Source organism: Theropithecus gelada, chromosome 1 (genome assembly GCF_003255815.1).
Source record: "Theropithecus gelada isolate Dixy chromosome 1, Tgel_1.0, whole genome shotgun sequence".
In the NCBI taxonomy this organism is placed as follows: Eukaryota; Metazoa; Chordata; class Mammalia; order Primates; family Cercopithecidae; genus Theropithecus; species Theropithecus gelada.
Window position 1 is genome coordinate 90,034,420 of NC_037668.1, and position 21,546 is coordinate 90,055,965.

At 47.2% G+C, this 21,546-nt stretch overlaps 1 protein-coding gene across 2 annotated transcripts in view; it reads right to left on the reverse strand.

Annotated features, from left to right (window-relative positions):
- The window catches only part of KANK4 (KN motif and ankyrin repeat domains 4), a 90,962-nt gene that overhangs the window by 8,002 nt on the left and 61,414 nt on the right, over positions 1-21,546 (reverse strand). For both annotated transcript variants that reach the window (XM_025395711.1, XM_025395721.1), the window contains 3 exons: positions 20,457-20,676; positions 9,336-9,478; positions 3,132-3,332 (listed from right to left, as the gene is read on the reverse strand). In XM_025395711.1, coding sequence (XP_025251496.1) covers positions 3,132-3,332; positions 9,336-9,478; positions 20,457-20,676 — 564 coding nt within the window. The remainder of the gene's footprint in view (positions 1-3,131; positions 3,333-9,335; positions 9,479-20,456; positions 20,677-21,546) is intronic.

Genomic DNA, 21,546 nt, shown 5'->3' on the forward strand with positions numbered 1-21,546 from the left:
TGCTTCTTTTTTTTTTTTTTTTTTTTTTTTTGAGACGGAGTCTCGCTCTGTAGCCCAGGCTGGAGTGCAGTGGCCGGATCTCAGCTCACTGCAAGCTCCGCCTCCCGGGTTCACTCCATTCTCCGGCCTCAGCCTCCCGAGTAGCTGGGACTACAGGCACCCGCCACCTCGCCCGGCTATTTTTTGTATTTCTTAGTAGAGACGGGGTTTCACCGTGTTAGCCAGGATGGTCTCGATCTCCTGACCTCGTGATCCGCCCATCTCGGCCTCCCAAAGTGCTGGGATTACAGGCTTGAGCCACCGCGCCCGGCCTAAAGTCCATGCTTCTAACAATCATGCTTGAGTTGTCTGAAATGCAACAGATCCCACAACTCTTCCACCATCAGAAAGCAGCCACTAAGCTCTCTCATACCTGTGACAGACCTCCAGAGATACCCAGGAGAGCTCTCAGATCCACTGCCTGATTATCCCAGCTAACCAGGGACTTCCAAAGCTCATGCCTGCCTGCCTGCCTGTCCCACAGGCCTCCCATCTCAGACCTCTTTGGGCATCAGCAGTGGCTATGCCTTAGAGGGCCGGGGGCCTTTGATGTACAGGCCTGTTCCAGATTAGGGCTGCCTCCTTCTCCCCCAGGACAACCCAGCAGGGAGCTCATTAGCACAGATCCTTTGTCTGACCATATAATGTTTGGAAGAGGAGGCTCTGGTTTCTAGTAGTCCACCCCTGTTCCCAAATGAATGTCAAGAAGGTCTGTGCTCTCTAATGATCTCAGAAATGGCTTTGGGGTGAAGGTAGGGTTCACAGGACCTAGAGTCACTGGATGGGTGCCTGCTGCAGACAGGTGTGACTGAGGGACACAGCAGCTTAAATTGCTGATGAGTCAATCTCCGGGTAGTTTAAATGTGGCCCAGTAAGAGGTGCTGCCCCTGGGCAGGGAGAGGACTCTCTTCCCCTCGCCAGGTTTTTGTTTCCTTTGAACTGTGGCTGTTAAGAAAGGATAAAGACAGCTGCTTAAATCATTACATTACGGTGCCAATATTAAGGATACTGGAGTCAGACCTAGGCTTGAATCTCTGCTCTGAGAATCAGTAGGCTGTAACTCTTAGGTCAGTTACGTAACATCTCCAGGCCTGTTTTCTCATCAGTAAAAAGTGGACATCAGTATCTATGTCACTGGATTACTGAGAGGGAGAGGATTAGACGTAATGCATGGGAAAGGTTTAGTTCCCAGGAGCACTCTAGAAATATTATTATACCTACCGTAATTATCAGGAACAAGGTCACTTACTGTTGACTTACCTCCAAAGTTTAGGGGTTCACTCACTCATTTGTTGATTGATTCAGTGATATGTGGCAGACACTCTACTAGGTGTGGGGGATTCAGCAGGGAGCCAGAGACATGGATGCTTCAATGTGAAACAGTGATGATGATGGAACAGTTAAGGGTATGGGCCCAGGAGTTTAATGGAGCCGGGTTCCACTAGCTGAGTAATCCTGGGTATGTAACCTAACCATTTGATGCCTCCGTCTCTTTGAGCAAAGTGGGGCAGTAGGAAGACAATCTCACAAGATTGTTGTGGGGTTTAAATGAGACGGTCCATGACAAATGCTTAGTACAGTACCTGACACAGAGTAAGCCCTCCATATGTGTTGGTTACTATTGTTACTGATTAGTTACTATTGTCATCATCATCATTGCCATCACCTTATGAGGAAGTTTATTTAAGAAGCCTGTGACTGACAGTGCAACTTCAAGTAGGCTGGCTTGATGGAATGGGCTGCTTCATAAAATGGATCTGTGTCCGAGAGGCACTTTCAGTTAAATGACTACAGAGATGACTCTGTAAGGTTGATTCCTTCTGAAGGCTTTTGAGTCCCTATTGGACAGCAGAGCTTCCCCATCTAAGCTACTGCCTCAAAGCCCACATGTTATTATTGCCGTGACCAAATGAGGCTGAATATACCCAGACCTGGGTGTTGCCCAAGATGGTGTTGTGAAAAGCTAGGGTTGTGGGTTTTGCAGCTCTAAGACTCCAAACATTTACCATGAATCATCTCATTTATTTATTTATTTTTTAAATTTTTTAGAGACAGGATCTCATTCTGTCACCCAGGATGGAGTGCAGTGGCCTGATCGTGGCTCACTGCAACCTCAACCTTCTGGGCTCAAGAAATCCTCCTGCCTCAGCCTGCTGAGCAGCTGGGATTACAGGCATGCAACACCACACCTGGTTAATGTTTTGTTTTGTTTTGCTTTTTGTGTGAGACAGAGTTTCACTCTTGTTGCCCAGGTTGTGGTGCAGTGGTACGATCTCAGCTCACTGCAACCTCCACCTCGCACGTTCAAGTGATCCTCCTGCCTCAGCCGCCAGAGTAACTGGAATTACAGGTTTCCACCACCAGGCCCAGCTAATTTTTGTATTTTTAGTAGAGATGGGGTCTCACTGTGCTGCCCAGGCTGGTCTTGAACTCTTGGCCTCAAGCAATCCTCCTGCCTTGGCCTCTGAAAGTGCTGGGATTACAGACATGAGCCACTGTGCTGAGCCTCTTATTTAAATCCCACAAGGCCGGGCGCAGTGGCTCACGCCTGTAATCCCAGCACTTCGGGAGGCCGAGGCGGGTGGATCACGAGGTCAGGAGATCGAGACCATCCTATCTAACACGGTGAAACCCCATCTCTGCTAAAAATACAAAAAATTAGCCGGGCGTGGTGGCGGGCGCCTGTAGTCCCAGTAACTCCGGAGGCTGAGGCAGGAGAATGGCGTGAACCTGGGAGGCGGAGCTTGCAGTGAGCCCAGATCGCGCCACTGCACTCTAGTCTGGGCGACAGAGGCAGACTCCGTCTCAAAAAAAAAAAAAAAAATCCCACAACAGCTTTAGAAGGCTGATTTTGTTGCACTGCCATAGGGTTCCTTGAATTTTGCTGGCTGGCAAGGCACTCTTCAGGAGGGGAAGTTCAACAGCTACATTTTTTTTTTTTAAAGAGATGGGGTCTCCCTATGTTGCTCAGGCTAGTCTTGAACTCCTGGTCTCAAGTGATCCTCCCACCTCAGCCTCCCAAAGTGCTGGGATTACAGGCATGAGCCATCCTGCCCAGCAACAGCTACTTGTTAATTGCCTGTAAGTCTCACCTTGTCAGTCAGACTGCTGTCGCAGGCCGGGTGTGCCAGGAGCAGCCGCACCAGGTCCACGTTGCCATGGTGACAGGCCAGCATGAGGGCCGAGGATCCATCCTGGTCCTGCAGATTGACGTCTGCCTGGCAGCTAAGCAGCGCTTGAACCATGTCCTCCCTGTCGTGGCTGACTCCCAGCATCAGTGCAGTCTGGCCTCCCTGCATGCAGAGCCACAGGATGTGGTGAGGTTGCTGCCAGTGGGGAAGGACCGCCTCTCCAGCCTGGGTGTGCTCATCAGAGACTTCCAAGAACACAACCACTGATCTGAGTCTCCTGCCCTTGATATGGGACATAACCTTCTCTGCTTGGCAAACTTCTACTCTTTTAAGATTAGTGAAACGCTACATCCTCGCTAAAGCCTCAGGCACGGGATTCCTAACACAGCACTCACCACTTAGTATTGCAACTTGTCAACTGCTCTTTCTCATGGATGTGACATTGTTGACAGCAGGGACTAAGTGTTTTTGTCCCTGTCTCCCCAGTGTCCAGCACCAAGAACATGCTGATAAATGTGGAATGATGGAACAGATGAAGGTTGAGTGCTTGAGCATCATGGCTTCTTACTGCCTGCCTCAGCCTGACTTTCCCCATGAAGCCTTCTCTGCTCAATGCCTCTGAAATTTTCCGTTGAAGGATAACCAGAACCCTCCTCTCTCAACATGGTCTCTGGTTGCATGTCCCGTGGTCATTTCTAATCTATAGACATTGACAGTAATGTTGGGCATCTCTGTAATCATAGGTGGACATAGCAATGAGCTGGAATCAGAAAGCAAGTTCAAGCTCTAGTTCTGCTGTTTCCTAATGCATGATTCAGGTCACGTCACTGTCTTCTTGATTCTTGGTTTTTCTTTTTTTTTTTTTAAATATGGGGTCTTGCTGTGTTACCCAGGCTGGAGTGCAGTGGCACAATCACAGCTCACTTCAGCGTCAATCTTTTGGGATCAAGTGATTCTCCCACCTTAGCCTCCCAAGTAGATGGGCTCACAGGCATGTGCCACTCACTACATCTGGCTAGTTTTTTTTTTTTTTTGAGATGAAGTCTCATTCTTGTCACCCAGGCTGGAGTGCAATGGCGCGATCTTGGCTCACTGCAACCTCCACCTCCTGGGTTCAAGCCATTCTCCTGCCTCAGCCTCCCAAGTAGCTGGGGTTACAGGCACCTGCCACCATGCCCAGCTAATTTTTGTATTTTTAGTAGAGACGGGGTTTCCCCATGTTGACCAGGCTGGTCTTGAACTCCTGACCTCAGGTGATCCACCCTCCTTGGCCTCCCAACATGCTGGGATTACAGGTGTGAGTCACTGTGCCCAGCTGGTTTTCCTTCTCTTAAGAATTAATATAACAATTGGGGCAGGGTGCAGTGGCTCATGCCTGTAATCCCTGCACTTTGGGAGGCCAAGGCGGGCAGATCACCTGAGGTCAGGAGTTCAAGACCAGCCTGGCCAACATGGTGAAACTCTGTCTCTACTAAAAAAAAAAAATACAAAAATTAGCTAGGCATGGTGGCGGGCACCTGCTACTCGGGAGGCTGAGGCAGGAGAATCGCTTGAACCCGGGAGGCAGAGGTTGCAGCGAGCTGAGATTGTGCTACTGCACTCCAGCTTGGGCAACAGAACAAGATCTGTCTCAAAAAAAAAAAAAAAAATATATATATATATATATATATAAAAAACAATGATTTGTCCTGTGTACCTCACAAGGCTTTTGTGGGAATCAAATGAGATAAAGGATGTAAATATAATAATGTACAGTAGTAATTTTTCTGATTACAAATTGACCATCATTTCCCATTTCCCATAGATTTTCTTATATATACTATATGTGTGTGTGTGTCTGTGTGTGTGTGTGTGTGTGTGTGTATATATATATATTTATATATATATAAATATATATATATATATATATTTTTTGAGACAGAATCTCACTCTATCACCCAGGCTGGAGTGGAGTAGCATGATCACGACTCACTGCAAACTCTGCCTCCCGGGCTCAAGTGATCCTCCTACCTCAGCCTCCTGAGTAGCTGTGACCATAGGCGTATGCCACTCCATCTGGCCAATGTTTGTTTTTTTTTTTTTTTTGAGATGGAGTCTTGCTCTGTTGCCCAGGCTGGAGTGCAATGGTGCAATCTTGGCTCACTGCAACCTCCACCTCCCAGGTTCAAGCCATTCTCCTGCCTCAGCCTCCCGAGTAGCTGGGATTACAAGTGCCCGTCAGTATGCCCGGCTAATTTTTGTATTTTTAGTAGAGATGGAGTTTCACTATGTTGGTCGGGCTGGTCTCGAAATCTTGACCTCAGGTGATCCTCCCACCTCAGCCTCCCAAAGTGCTGGGATTACAGGTGTGAACCACCGCGCCCGGCCGCCCTCAGCAGTTTTTACATGTAAGATAGTGCTTTCAGGGCCTCAAGGGATCCAAAAGGAGAGAAAACGGTTCTTGCCTTATTCTTCAACCTTACAAAGCCTGATGTCCCATCAGAGACACCTGCCTGGAACCCAGGACAACCATGAGGGCAAAATATAATAAAGTTGGATGAGAGGACTGTAGAGATATACATAGGGCCGGGTGCGGTGGCTCATGGCTGTAATCTCAGCACTTTGGGAAGCTGAGATGGGCGGATCACTTGAGGTCAGGAGTTCAAGACCAGCCTAGCCAACATGATGAAACCTTGTCGCTGAACTATCCAGACCACAAGGTTTCCAGACCTTGTATATATTACATGTATGTGTTTGTGTGTGTGTGTGTATATACACACATATACGTATATGTACACATACATGTATATATACATGTACACATACACATATACATGTATATATACACATATACATATATGTGTATATATATGTATGTATATATACGTATATGTGTGTGTATATGTGTGTATATATACATACATATATATATATGGCTCCTGAGGACGGGGGCATGATTTGTGTGTCTGGAATAATACCACTCACACTTGCTGGTGCAGAGATAAGGCAGATAGGAGTGTTTTGGGATCTGGTTATTTCAAGGGCTGAGGCAGCATGCCAGGTTGATACATACATATACATGTATATACATACATATATACGGTTGTTTACTGAACTATCCAGACCACAAAGTTTCCAGACCCCTCTTTCCAACTGTTTTATTATTATTATTATTATTTTTGAGACGGAGTCTTGCTCTGTCACCCAGGTTGGAGTGCAATGGCACAGTCTCGGCTCACTGCAACCTCTGCTTCCCAGGTTCAACCGATTCTCCTGCCTCAGCCTCCCAAGTCGCTGGGATTACAGGCGCCCACCACCATGCCCAGTTAAGTTTTTTTTTTTTTTGTATTTTTAGTGGAGATGGAGTTTCACTATGTTGGCCAGGCTAGCCTCAAACTCCCAGCCTCAAGTGATCAGCCCGCCTTGGCCTCCCAAAGTGCTGGGAATATAGGCATGAGCCACCGCGCCCAGACCCCAACTGTTATTAAAGCCATTTGACATATGCAGATGGTCCTCACATCTGCTCCTCTGCCTGATGCAGGACCCCTTCCTTCCTCATCGTTCTCCTGGTCCCTTTCAATATAATTTAATTCAATGAGCATTTACAGAGAGCTACTATATGCTGCGGCACTGCCCTGGAGATCCAGAGAGAAGCAGCTTGTTCCTAGGAGACTCCCAGCGCATTCCCATTGAATCTGGTACCTCCGCCTCTCTTCACATGTGAAGGCCCAGGGGGAGTTAAAGGGAATGGCTGCAGCTATGCATTCTCATCCCTCCTGTGGTCACCCAGAATGAGTCCCTTGTCCTCCTACAGCATCAGTTTCTTCTCTGTACAAAGAAGGGGTTGATTTTGATCCTCTTGCAAGCATCCCCTCTTACAAGAGGGACAATTTAGAAAATAATTAACATATTTATGGGAAACATTAGTTAAAAATGAAACATTAGCTGTATTGAGTCTTATGGAACAGGAGTTGTAGGTGAGTAGAATACCTTGAAAACCAGAAAGCAATCTACAAATATTGGTTTCTGGCCATCACTAGGGTTGCTGTTAGTATGCAACGATGACTTCGCCATCGGGTTGGGTTACTATCTGCAATCACTCTGGGGGAGTATGGGACAGTGGTGCTTAATATATTGTTAGGAGTCCATTTTCCATAAGTCTCTTGCTTTTCTGCACATCCGGTGAGTAAAGCACACCACAATCTGCCCTTTTTTTCTAGACTATCTTTTTAAGGGTGTTTATATAGTTAACAGCCTTATGTCTTCTTTGGAGAAAAGGGCAGGCAGGCTTAGCGTCCCTTATCAAAGCTTCAGTTTCCCTATGCTCAGGCGTCCTGTCCTGTAACACAGCCCACTCCATGCTCAGCTTTCTGGCCCTCCTCACACTGCCCCGTAGGAGCTGGGATTTGGGCAATGCTGATACTATGGCTACTGCTTCGGCTGTGGGTAATACATGGTCCTTTGTCTTGGGCACAAAAGTCTCATGTCTTCTGCCAGTATCCACAAAACTGTAGCAGGCCACCTTGTTAGCTTTAACATGGGGTAAAAGCCCAGACTCTTCACAGTTCTCAACAGTTACCTTATCATCTATGATCACTCCAGGAGAAAGGAGAGTTAAACATACTCCATTCATTCCTGTAGGTTCAAAAAATGGGCAAATGACCTTTTGAGGAGTCCTTGTTGTTCTATGTGGAGCCCTGTCTAACTCAAAGCCCTTCTGGGTAAGGACCACACCCCCACCCTGTGTTCTCAAGCAGAGGGCCCCAGAAGATGAATAGAGACATTCCAATCCTCTGCGCTGCCTTTGCTGTCTTAAGATCGTTTTTCGGAGTGAACCCCGATCAACTTCTAATCACTCCATGAAAGATTCAGAGGCCGGGCGCGCTGGCTCACGCCTGTAATCCCGGCACTTTGAAAGGCCAAGACGGGTGGATCATCTGAGGTCAGGAGTTCAAGACCAGTCTGGCCAACACAGTGAAACCCCATCGCTAAAAAACACAAAAATTAGCTAGGCATGATGGCGGGTGCCTGTAGTCTCAGCTACTTGGAAGACTGAGGCAGAAGAATCGCTTGAACCGGGAGGTGGAGGTTGCAGCGTGCCGAGATCACGCCATTGCACTCCAGCCGGGGTGACAGAGCGAGACTCTGTTTCCAAAAAAAGAAAGATTCAGAGTACCCAGTTTTGGCTTAGTATAGAAAGTTATCAGAGCTGTCTAGAGTAACAAATGGGCTGCTTTGGTAGAGCGTGAGTTTCCTGACACTGGAGGTCCTGGAGCTGGAGACCACCTTGTAGGATTTTGCAAAATAATAAGGGGTAGACCTAGGTGACCTTTAAGGGCTCTTGTGACCTAGGGCGCAAGTGACCCAAGGAATTCGTGGAGCCCACGTGTCCTGAATCCCTGGCTACTACATTTGTGTAGGGCTCCACTGGCTCTTCGCAGCAACTGCTGTTCCCAGCCTGGCCCATGGCACTGCTCCTGAGGACTGGGGCGTGATTTGTGTGTCTGGAATAATGCCACTCACACTTGTTGGTGCAAAGGTAAGGCAGACAGGAGTGTTTTGGGATCTGGTTATTTCAAGGGCGGAGGCAGCATGCCAGGTTGATTGATAATGACCTGCAGAACTCTCTAATAAGCCTCTGAGCTAAGCTGATATAAGCCTGGAAAGTGGAAATCCTCACGCCCCTAGGAATGATGAGCCAATGCTTCTGTCTGCCCTGGCTATCCACAGTTTCCCTCAGTCTGAGGACTCATGACCTTGTTAAAAGGCTTTGGAGTGATAGAGGTGAGAACTTCTTTAAAGGACTGGACCTCCAAAGAGCCTAGTTAGATGCTCTGGGCCATGATCAAGGTGGGTCACCTGTAAGGGCTTTCTTAGAGCAGCCAACTAGCAAATGCCTTCTCAAGATGGCAACTGAGAATGGGAGGTTGCTCCCGGATGGAATTTGCTCAGTTTCAGACTGGGGCCTGTATTAGAAGCTCACTGACCTCTGTGCAAGCCTGACTGGGTCTCAGGAGCCTATAAGGAAAACTGAACATTCAGGCTTTGCCTGATGCCATTTGGAGGTCCCAGCCTCACTTGGGTTAAAAACTACATGGATCTGCATGGAATTTCTCTCCACGCTAGCAGAATAAAGCTGGGAGGTGCCCCTGCATTTACGGAAGAGATCATGTTCATTCCACCCACCTGAGTAGCTTGAATGTTCACATTTCCTTCTCTTAAGAGCTTCCAGACAACAGCCATGTCTTCATTGGTCTCTGCGGAAGCCAAGGGAGTGATCATTACGGCAGTGTAGCCAGCTTTGTTCTGATGGTCCACGTTGCAGACGCCTGCAAGAGAAGCAATGGGTGCTGGAAGGGCTCCTGAGGAGCCGGGAGCCAGACTCCACTTCAGCCGTTTCAACAGGACACTGCTTGCTGGTTAGAAAGCCATGGACTAGAGCAATGCTTTCCAGTGGTTTACATTTGCAGCAGCCTTTAAAGCTGGTTACTTTTCTTTTTCTTTATCTTTTTTTTTTTTTGTGAGATGGAGTCTCGCTCTGTCACCCAGGCTGGAGTGCAGTGGCTTGATCTCAGCTCACTGCAACCTCCACCTCCTGGGTTCAAGCAATTCTCCTGCCTCCACCTCCTGAGTAGCTGGGATTACAGACATGCACCACCACACCTGGCTAATTTTTTTGTATTTTTAGTAGAGACGGGGTTTCACCATGTTGGTCAGGCTGGTCCTGAACTCCTGACCTCGTGATCCACCCTCCTTGGCCTCCCAAAGTGCTGAGACTACAGGCATGAGCCACTGCACCAGCTGATTACTTTTCTTGACAAGTTTTCCGAGGATACCCAGCAAGGGAGGCCCACAACAAAGCCAGAGATGGCCAAAGGTCTAGTGGCCATGACTTCATTTCCTAAACCGGAGCACAAGATATTATTCCTATTGTACAGATGAGGACACTGAGAGCCAGAGAAGTTACATTGTCCACTCACGTGAAGGCAAAGTGGGTTGGGAACACTCAGGTCTGTCCGGCTCTGGAGCTCATCCCTCACCTGCCCCTATGCCTGGAATGCCACCATGGCTGTGCATTTTAGGTTTCACACTCGCTAGCTCACATTTGTGTGTAACTCTTAAACTGATGGCTGTGCTAGTAGGTCCTTTCCAAGGGCCCAGGGGTCTACTGTGCCACGTACCAGGAGGGTGAACAACACCGTGAGATAAACGGGGGAAATCTTCTAGGAACAACCATCTCCCTTGAAAAATGGAGGGAGAAAAAAACTCCACAATTTTATATTAAAACAACTAAGAATTACATTTCACAATACAATGAAAACCTGGCATTATTTGTTTATCTATTTATTTTTCTTGAGACAGGGTCTCACTCTGTCACCCAGGCTGGAGTGCAGTGGTACGATCTCAGCTCACTGCAACCTCTGCCTCCCGGGTTTAAGTGATTTTCCTGCCTCAGCCTCCTGAGTAGCCTGTAGGTGCACGCCACCACACCTGGCTAATTTTTGTATTTTTAGTAGAGACAGGGTTTCACTGTATTGGCCAGTCTGGTCTCAAACTACTGACCTCAAGTGATCCCCCCACCTTGGCCTCCCAAAGTGCTGGGATTACAGATGTGAACCAATGTACCTAGCCAAAAACCTGGCATTTGTTTGTTTGTTTTTCTCAGACAGTCTCTCTCTGTTGCCTAGGCTGGAGTGCAGTGGTGCGATCTCCGCTCACTGCAACCTCCGCCTCCCGGTTCAAGCGATTCTCCTGCCTCAGCCTCCTGAGTAGCTAGGGCTACAGGCATGCATCACCACGCCCAGCTAATTTTTTATTTTACTTTATTTTATTTTATTTTATTTTATTTTATTTTATTTTATTTTATTTTTTGAGACAGAGTCTCACTCTGTCGTCCAGGCTGGAGTGCAGTGGCGCGATCTGGGCTCACTGCAAGTTCCACCTCCTGGGTTCACACCATTCTCCTGCCCCAGCCTCCCGAGTAGCTAGGGCTACAGGCATGCACCACCACGCCCAGCTAATTTTTTATTTTTTATTTTATTTTATTTTATTTTATTTTTTGAGACGAAGTCTGGCTCTGTCGTCCAGGCTGGAGTACAGTGGCACGATCTGGGCTCACTGCAAGCTCCACCTCCTGGGTTCACACCATTCTCCTGCCCCAGCCTCCTGAGTAGCTGGGACTACAGGTGCCCGCCACCATGCCTGGCTAATTTTTTGTATTTTTAGTAGAGACGGGGTTTCACTGTGTTAGCCAGGATGGTCTCAATCTCCTGACCTCGTGATCCACCCACCTCGGCCTCCCAAAGTGCTGGGATTATAGGTGTGAGCCACTGCGCCTGGCCTAATTTTTTATTTTTTAAACGTAATTTTAGTAGAGATGGGGTTTCACTATGTTGGTCAGGCTGGTCTGAAACTCCTGACCTCAAGCAATCTGCCCGCTTGGGCTCCCAAAGTGTTGGGATTATTACAGGCATAAGCCACTGCGCTTGACCAAAGGTTTTTTTTTTTTTTCTTTTTTTTTTTTTAGATGGAGTTTCGCTCTGTCACTAGCCTGGAGTGCAGTGGCATGATCTTGGTTCACTACAACCTCCGCCTCCCGGGTTTAAGTGACTCTCCTGCCTCAGCCTCCTGAGTAGCTGGAATTACAGGCGCGTGCCACCACACCTGGCTAATTTTTGTATTTTTTAGTAGAGATTGGGTTTCACCATGTTGGTCAGGCTGGTCTTGAACTCCTGACCTCATGATCCACTCACGTCGGCCTCCCAAAGGGCTGGGATTACAGGCATGAGCCACCGTGCTCGGCCAAACGTGGCATATTTTTAAGACTAAGTAGTAGATGAGAATTCTAAAAGTCCTGCTTTGTAGCCCTGGGGATATGTATCCATATTCCTCCCCACCTAAGGAAAGGTAGGGGATCATCAGGCCTAGACTGATACCTGTTACATAAATGACCCCACCTCTCAAGGGTGATGGGAAAACCAAACGTCTTTGTACTGTTGCTTATCTGAAAAAATTATGTCACTTTTTTTTTTTTTTGAGATAAGGTCTTGCTCTGTTGCCCAGGCTGGTGTGCAGCGGTGCGATCATGGCTCACTGCAGCCTCAACCTTCTGGGTTCAAGCAGTCCTCCCTTACGTAGCTCCTTTGGGCAATAGGAAAACAATTACACTAAATCAAGTCACTTAGCCTTTCTTAGCATTTCCTCCTCTATAAAATGGGGATGACAACACAACCTACCTCATAAGTGACATTTATTGAGTTTATTTATCTATTTATTTATTGAGACAGGGTTTGGCTCTGTTGCCCAGCCTGAGGATGAGTGCAGTGGCATGATCTCACTATAAGTTCTGCCTCCAGGGCTCAAGTGATCCTCCCACCTCAGCCTCCTGAGTAGCTAGGACTACAGGTGCATGTCACCACGCCTGGCTAATTCTTTGTGTTTTTTATAGAAACAGGGTTTTTCACTATGTTGCCCAGACTGGTCTCGAACTCCTGGGCCACCCACTGTGGCCTCCCAAAATGCTAAGATTACAGGTGTGAGTCACTGTGCCCAGTCTAATATATTTAAAGGACTTAGAACAAGCTTGTCCAACCCGTGGCCCGTTGGCCACTTATGGCCCAGGACAGCTTTGAATGAGGCCCAACACAAATTCACAGTTTCTTAAAGCATTATTTTTAGCTTTTTGGCTATCATTAGTGTTAGTGTATGTTATGTGTGCCCCAAGACAGTTCTTCTTCCAGTGTGGCCCAGGGAGGCCAAAGACTGGACACCCCTGACTTAGAACCATGCCTAGTACACAGGAAACACTCAGTGAGCGTTCGCTGTTATTACTATTGTTGTCCAGAATGATATTCCCCTAAGGTTTAGGTATTCATTGTAAAAATATGGTTTATGAAAAAATGTCAATTAGGTCTATTTGCAAGTTCTGTGCAAGTGGAAAAAAGCAACATTTGTTTGATATTCCCTCCAACCCACAATTTTTCTTTCTTCTTCTTTTTTTTTTTTTTTCTAGATGGCGTTTCATTCCTGTTGCCCGGGCTGGAGTGCAATCGTACGATCTCAGCTCGCTGCAATCTCTGCCTCCCGGGTTTAAGCGATTTTCCTGCCTCAGCCTCCCGAGTAGCTGAGATTACAGGCATGAGCCACCACGCCCAACTAATTTTTGCAGTTTTAGTAGAGACGGGGTTTCTCCATGTTGGATCCGCCCACCTCAGCCTCCCAAAGTGCTGGGATTACAGGCATCAGCCACCGCGCCTGGCTACCCCATAATTTTTCAAACAATTTTTCAGAAGTGTGCCATGATAATACCAGGCTGTCAGTGGAGACAGAGGCATCAGTCTGCCTCATTTATCAGCAGTTTTCCCTCAAGCTCCTTGGACCACTGCCATGAGCCGGCAGGTGATGAAAGCTAAATAACAACTCCATGCATCACCTCATAGCTCTGTCCTGATACCGAAGTGAACATTTGCACTGCCTTGTTAATAACTGTTTTATTTCTACCCCTTGATTATTTTAAGTTTGCTTTTAAGATGTGCAAAGAAGCCTCAGGTTATCAGTTCTCTTTTATCTCTTCAGAAACATGGTTTTTAGCTCAGTAGAATGAGGTCTGACACCTGCCCACAGGCTCAGGAAAGGGACTAGGAGGAGCTAAGGACCCAGGACTTTATTTATTTATTTATTATTTTTGAGATGGAGTCTCACTCTGTCGCCCAGGTTGGAGTGCACTGGTGTGATCTCGGCTCACTGTAACCTCTGCCTCCTGGGTTCAAGCGATTCTCCTGCCTCAGCCTCCTGAGTAGCTGGGATTACAGGCATGCACCACCATGCCCAGCTAATTTTTGTATTTTTAGTAGAGACGGGGTTTCGCCATGTTGGCCAGGATGCCTTGAACTCCTGACCTCAGGTAATCTGCCTGCCTTGGCTTCTCCAAGTGCTAGGATTACAGGCGTGAGCCACTGCACCCTGCCAGGACCCAGGACTTTACAGAAGATGCTTCAGAGCAGCCATCAGGCAGCAAAGCCAACTCTCCCTGGAGGTGACAGAGGAGCAAGGCTCTCGACAGAGCATCCTCTGACTCAATATGCCCTGCAAGGGCATTTGGCAAAATAAAGGACGGATCACTTGGGGTTGAGCCGGCAGAGGTGCACTCTGGCTCTATTCTCAATAATAATGAATCACTTCTGTACAGCCCTTTATAGTTTGTAATTTTTTTTTTCTGGATGCTTAACAACTGCCTGTAAGGACATCCCAGGTTTGGGAGTGTGACAGATCTGTCATCCTCAACATCCCTTCTACAGATGAGAGAAAGTAACAACTCTCTCAACCCATTCTCCCCAACCCCCTTCTTACTTTACCTTTATGGCTATTTAGCTATTTCACTATGTTAAAGGGAAAAGTTTCCAAACCACTTTAACGTTGATGAGTATTAAGTGAATTCTTAGCATCAGCAGATATTTATATCACCCAAATTTTAGTTGTCTCTTCTCTGTCCTGGCTGGCTCACCCAGAAACTTCTAACCGGCTACAAGACTGTGAGCTACTTAAAGACAAGGGCCATATGTTACTGGTTTTTGGATTCTTCATGCACATAATGGATGTTCCCAAAGTCTCAATGTCCCAGAAGCATAGATAGGGTAGTAGAAAAAGCCCAGATTAGGAGGCTGACTGACCTTGGTTTGAATTCTGGATTAGCTTCTTACAGGCTCTGTGACCTTGACCACATTACCTGACATCTCTGGGCCTCAGTTTCCTCACTTGGAAAGGCAATTAAGATCTGCTTCACAATTCCTGCAAGGATTGTACATGACAGTGTATATGTATATCACACTAAGTCCAGTGTCTGGGATGAGGACGACATTGAAAAAGCAGTAGCTGCTTTATTCACCTTCTACACGGATGGCCCCTAACATTGAATACAGTAACAGAACACAGAGCCATGCTCCATTTAATTATGTGCCTTTCTCATTTGATCTACCATTTTGATGGTATCCATGCATCCATGAAGAACTGAAATCAATAACATCAGCTCACTGTTAGCTATAATTTAATCTTCTTTTGATGATGTGAAAATCAGAAACAACTTCAGGCTGTCATTATGTACACTGCCTTTCCCGTTCAGCTGAAGACACTCAAAGCTGCTTAGCAGAATTTTGAAGACGTGGAAGTTTACTGGAATTTAACCTAGCTCCCAAGAGTCATCCATCGCTCATTCATTTAACAGACGTTTTCACTCAACACCTACTAGGAACCAGGAACTGGTCTAGGTGTTAGGGAAACAGACCGGAACAAGACAGACAGGAGCCCCTTTTGAGTGAATGAACATTCTGTTGAGTAGAAATGAAAAGCAAAGAGTGTCTCAAGAAAGAAAGAGGGTGCCCCCCTAGAGAGAGGTGGGGGCAGCCACTTTAGACAGAAGCACCAGGAAGACTTCTGAGGAGGTGACATTTGGACTGTGACTTGAATGACGAGAAGGAGGCAGTCACAAGAAGAGCCTCAAGGGGAAGAGTCCAGGTAGAAGGCAAATACAAAAATCCCAGGAGGGAATGACCTTGGTGAGTGAGGCCAGTGTGGCTACAGTGGAGGGAAGGAGGAGAGCATGGCGGCAGCAGAGACGGCCCAAGCAGGTGGGAGCCAGGGCAGGCAGGGTCCTGAAGGCCAGGTTGAAGAAGCCGTCTCTCACGCTAAGAGCAATAGGAAGCCACAGGAGGGATTTTAGCCAGACAGGACCCAAGTTGGGGAAAGCCATTGGGTCCTAAATTCAGACTTTTGATGTTCATTTAAATTCCTACCTCAGGCCTCCTAAAGGAAGAGTTATGCTCTACCTCCTAGATGTCAGAAATGAAAAGAGCAACGGGACCAACTTTTCTTTTTCTTCTTCTTCTTTTTTTTTTTTTTGAGTCCAGGTCTCACTCTGTCACCCACATTGGAGTGCAGTGGTGCGATCACGGCTCACTGCAGCCTCAACTTCCTGGGTTCAAGCGATCCTCCCACCTCAGCCTCCTGAGTAGCTGGGACCACAGGTGTGTACCACCACATCTGGCTAATCTTCGTATTTTTGGTAGAGATGGGGTTTCACCCTGTTGCTCAGGCTGGTCTTGAACCTCTGAGCTTAAGTGATCCCCCTGCCTCAGCCTCCCAAAGTGCTGGGATTATAGGCATGAACCACCTCCCCTGGCCCAGTATTGACTTTAAATCCTAGTGGCACACTTAGTTATTGGGTGATCTAGGGTAAGTTTGCTGACTTTTCTGAATGTCACTTTCATGGTCTATAAAGAGGGATAATCATCCTATTCTAACAATAAAATTTTATTATTAAATGAAATAATTATATTCATTATTCTATAACTTATATTTATAATTATAAATACAATATAATTTATAACATAATTTATAAATATGATATAATTCATAATACATTTAAATTATATTTAGCAGATGCTAAATACTTAGCAGAAGGCCACATCCCCTGTGGGGATCACTTGGGGTTTTATACCTCTTGTACGGACTCTCCTAGACAGCCCCATACAGCCTTCCTAAACTCATAGATAACATTTGACCGAGGCCCATGCACTTTAGCTCAGCCCCATCACGCACCTGTCTTTGGTTGACTGTTAACTACCCCTTTCCAATCTGTAACTCTGATTCTACTCTCACTTTCCTGAGAAGATCGAGGCCATCTGAGGCCAGTGGCCTCCACCTCCCTGCTCTCCTCAACGTCTCTCTGCACTGTTACCCACTTTCTCCTTTTTTCGCTTCCATCTCAGAGAAATGAATGACCCAGCGTCTTGCCTCGGCTGCCCTCACCTGCCTCTGCTGTGGAGCCCAGGCTTTCCCAGCTCCTCCTGGACCTGGTTTCGCCAAGTGGCTTCTCTCTTTTGTATCTTTCACCTCTCTCTTTCTCTGTCTCTGATTCTCTGTCAGTCTCTCTCTCTCTTCCTTTTTCTCTCCCTGTCTCTCTCTCTTTCTTTTTCTGTCTGTCTCTGTCTCTCATTCTCTTCCTCTCCATCTCTCTCTTTGTCTGTCTCTCATTCTCTGTCTCTGTTCCCCACCTTACCTGTTCCTCTTCTTTCTTGGATTCTTCTTCTCAGTCAAAAAATACGTTCAGATCTCCTCTCCCCAAACACAAAACCAACTCTCCGTAGGCTCTCCTGCCTCCTTCAGCCAAGACACTCCATCACTGCCTTCCCCAAGCCTGGCGCTTTGCTCCTTCCCCTCTTCTAGCTGGTTTCCTCCCAACATGCCCCAAAGCAGCTGTCTCCAAAGTCACCAGTGGCACCCCCCGTCCCCTCCATCTGCCAAACCCAGGCATCATCCTTCAGGGACCCTGCAGAATCTGACGCAGTTGACACTCTTTGTTTTTCATGGGCTGTCCTTCCCCATCAGCCACAATCCTCTTATTTCTTCTAGTTATCACACGACTCTGCCTAGGTCTCCTTCACTGGCGTGCTCTCTCTCTCTCTGCACAGGATAACCAAGAGCAAGAGAGGACTCCTCTCCTAAAGGCCTCATTGCACGTGCTCTGGCCGGCCCCACCCAAAGCTCTGTTGCCTTTTCATTTTGCATCTGGAATTCTCAATAGCCTCTGTACATCTCCAGAAACTAAAAATCTGCCTCAAACTGAATTATCCTTTCTGCTTCCTCCACATTTAGTCCTCCTCCTGCAGCCCACTGTCTTCTTAACCATCCAGGCTTGACAGAGAGCTCCAACTCACCTCACCAGTTGGGCACTACTTTCCCAATGACTTTTTTTTTTTTTTTTTTTTGAGACAGGTCTCACTCTGTCACCCAGACTGGAGTGCGGTGTCACTATCTCAGCTCACCAAAACCTCCACCCACCCCAGGCTCAAGCGATTCTCCTGCCTTGGCCTCCTGAGTAGCTGGGATTACAGGCATGCGTCACTACCACCCAGCTAATTTTTGTATTTTTAATAGAGACAGGGTTTCACCATGTTGGCCAGGCTGGTCTTGAACCTCAAATGATCTACCTGCCTCAGCCTCCCAAAGTGTTGGGATTGCATGCATGAGCCACCGTGCCCAGTCTTTTTTTTTTTTTTTAATCTTTTGAGATAGAGTTTGGCTCTGTTGCTGGAGCTTTGTTGCTCTGGAGGCTGGAGTGCAGTGGTGTGAACTCGGCTCACTGCAACCTCCGCCTCCTGGGTTCAAGCAATTCTCCTGCCTCAGCATCCATAGTAGCTGAGATTACAGGTACACGCCACCATGCCCGGCTAATTTTTTTATGTGTTTTTAGTAGAGACAAGGTTTTGCCATGTTGACCAGGCTGGTCTTGAACTCCTGACCTCAAGTGATCTGCCCGCCTCGGCTTCCCAAAATGCTGGGATTACAGGCATGGGCCACAATGCCTGACCTCCCAATGGCTTTTTGCTATTCAGTTCCTACCATCCTCACCTATTATAAGCCCTCACTACCTCTCTGTAGACCTCTGTAATGGCCTCCTGTCTGCCCTACCACCTCCTCTCCTGCTCCCTTCACTAACCCACCCCTACTGTCAAATGACTCTTTTAGAGAATTACCCTGGTTATGGAGTTTCCTACAAAAAAATCTGTACTGACTTCCTGGGACCTTCCAAGCAGGGTTCAGCCTGGCATTCCAGGTCCTCCATTTCTCCATGTGGTGGCTCCAACTCACCCTTCCAACCTTAATTCCCATCCCATCCAAACTACAAGCTTTCTGATCTTCAGGCATTTTCCCTATCTAACCTCCATGGAGTTCCTTCTGCCTGGAACACTGCCTGCTGGAGTCCTGCCTGCTCCAGTGCACCTTTGCCGCTCCCTGCACTAGACACGCTCTCATTTCAGTTCCTAAATCACTTTCTCTATCTCTGTTTCATGAGCCACCATCCAGCTCCATCCCAATTGCTAGACTGTTAGCTCCCAGGAAGCAGAGGGCTAACCTGGCTCACCTTTGCATCCCTGGTAGTAGCCAGTATGGACCTCATGTGTAGTCAATAAATATCTGATGAGAGATGAATGAATCAAGTTGAGTCAAATTGGTCAAATGGAGCCGCAACCTTTGTTAAAAAGTATCTTCTGAAGATGGGAAAATGCCATTTTCCCCAGAGGCAGTACGGTTATAGCTGTGGAGGTGGACAAACTGAGTACAAAACCTGACTCTACCCTTGACCAGTGCTGTAACCTGAGCAAGTTTTATAACTCTTGAGCCTGAGTTTCCTTAGCTGTAACATGAGAACAATACCCACATCACAGGAATGCTGTGAGGAACAAATGAGGCAAACAGAGGCAAAATGGTCTGGTCCAGTTTCTGGAACACAGAAGGAACTTTCTTTTTTTTTTTTTTTTGTTTGAGACAGAGCTTTGCTCTGTCGCCCAGGCTGGAGTGCAGTGGCGTGATCTCGGCTCACTACAAGCTCCGCCTCCCGGGTTCACGCCATTCTCCTGCCTCAGCCTCCCGAGTAGCTGGGACTACAGGCGCCCGCCACCACGCCCAGCTAATTTTTTGTATTTTTAGTAGAGACAGGGTCTCACCCTGTTAGCCAGGATGGTCTCGATCTCCTGACCTCGTGATCTGCCCGCCTAGGCCTCCCAAAGTGCTGGGATTACAGGCTTGAGCCACCGCTCCCAGCCAGCCCAGAGGGAACTTTCGACAATGAAGCATTTCCTCACCAGAAAGAAATGTGTACAAGAATTGCCCTTCATTCTATCAAAAAGACACCCGCGTTTGTATGCTATCACAGCACAATTCACAATTGCAAAGACATGGAATCAACCTAAATGCCCATCAACTGATGAGTGGATAAAGAAAATGTTATATATACATATATATAAAATATATAATATATACATACATATACATATAATAAAATGTTATATGTACATATATGCACACACATACATACATTCCATGGAATACTACTGAGCCACAAAAAAGAACAAAACAATGTCTTTTGCAGCAACCTGGATGGAACTGGAGGCCGTTATCCTAAGTGAAGTAACTCAAGAATGGAAAACCAAATACTGCGTGTTCTCATTATAAGTTGGAGCTAAGCCACAGGTACATGAAGACATATAGAGTGGCATAAAGGACAATTATACCAGAGAGTCAGAAGAGGGGAGGGCAGAAGGCAGTGAGGAAAAGCTCCCTATGGGGTACCATGTACACTATTTGGGTGATAGGTATACTACAAGACCAGACTTCACCACTGTACAATTCATCCACGTAACCAAAAACCACTTGTACTTCCAAAGCTATTGAAATTTTTGAAAAAAATTTTAAACATTGCCATGTCCTTCAAGGACGGACCCAGACTGTATAAATGCAACCACTTCTGACCTGTCTCCAGCAGCAGCTTCGCGATGGAGAAGTTGGAGTGGGACACGCTGTAGTGAAGGGCTGTGTTTCCATTGCGATCGGCCAAGTTGACAAGTAGCTTCAGGAAGTGTGGGGAGTGAGGCTGGACCTCGCAGAGGTAGGAGGCCACCACAGCAGGGCTAGACGACTTCCGGCTGGAGACGCGGAACCACTCTTGACTGATGGTGTTCAAGCTTTGCCTCTGAAACCCCAAAAGAGACCAATTCCAAGAGGTTCCCTGGCCAGCAAGAGTTCCTCCCTTACACAAGGAAAGCCAGCTTTGGCCTCTGTCCCTTCAGCTCCCTCCAGTTTGCCATGTGATTTATTCCTGAAGGGCTCAGAGCTGGTGGGGTTAGGAATGCAGCAACATACTTTGTACTTGTGCGATCAGCCCCCTCTGGGAGTGGAAAGGAGGACTGGGAGGACAGCCTAGTAACCAGTAACAAGGCACTTAACTGGAGAAAGTTTGAGTCTGCGGAAAGTTTAGCTTACACCTCCGGTAAGAAGTTTAGCTCACACCCCTGGTCTGCTCACAATTACAAAGGCCCTCTCCTTCCCCCTCACACAGCCAGCCCATACTGACCTTGCCCCAGACTCTACCAGGACTCCTGCGTGTGTTTAATAGGCATAGCTGGAAACTCGCATCATCTTACTAATGGGAAACATGCATGCGAAGACAAACAACATCCCCAATTTATGCTTGAAATAAAACCCAAACAGGTGTACTTGACATGTTTGGCTTTTAAGCTTTGCAAGGACCTTGAGAGTAAATGGTTTAACAACCCACGGCAGGGCCCTGCTATCTGCAACATTCAGCTCCTCTGGGACCATGAACGAGAAGAGTTCCAGAGCCAATGACATCAACTCTGTGTGTGACATGACCTCAGTGTTTAAAGGGTATTTACCTAATGGGGAGGAGAAGCTATTGAGAAGTGATTATGATAAATGATTTCATACTCAGGCCAGGAAGAGTCCTGGACTTGGAGTCACTAAATCGATGTGACACAGTTTAATCCCTGGCTCGGCCGGGCGCGGTGGCTCACGCCTATAATCCCAACACTTTGGGAGGCCG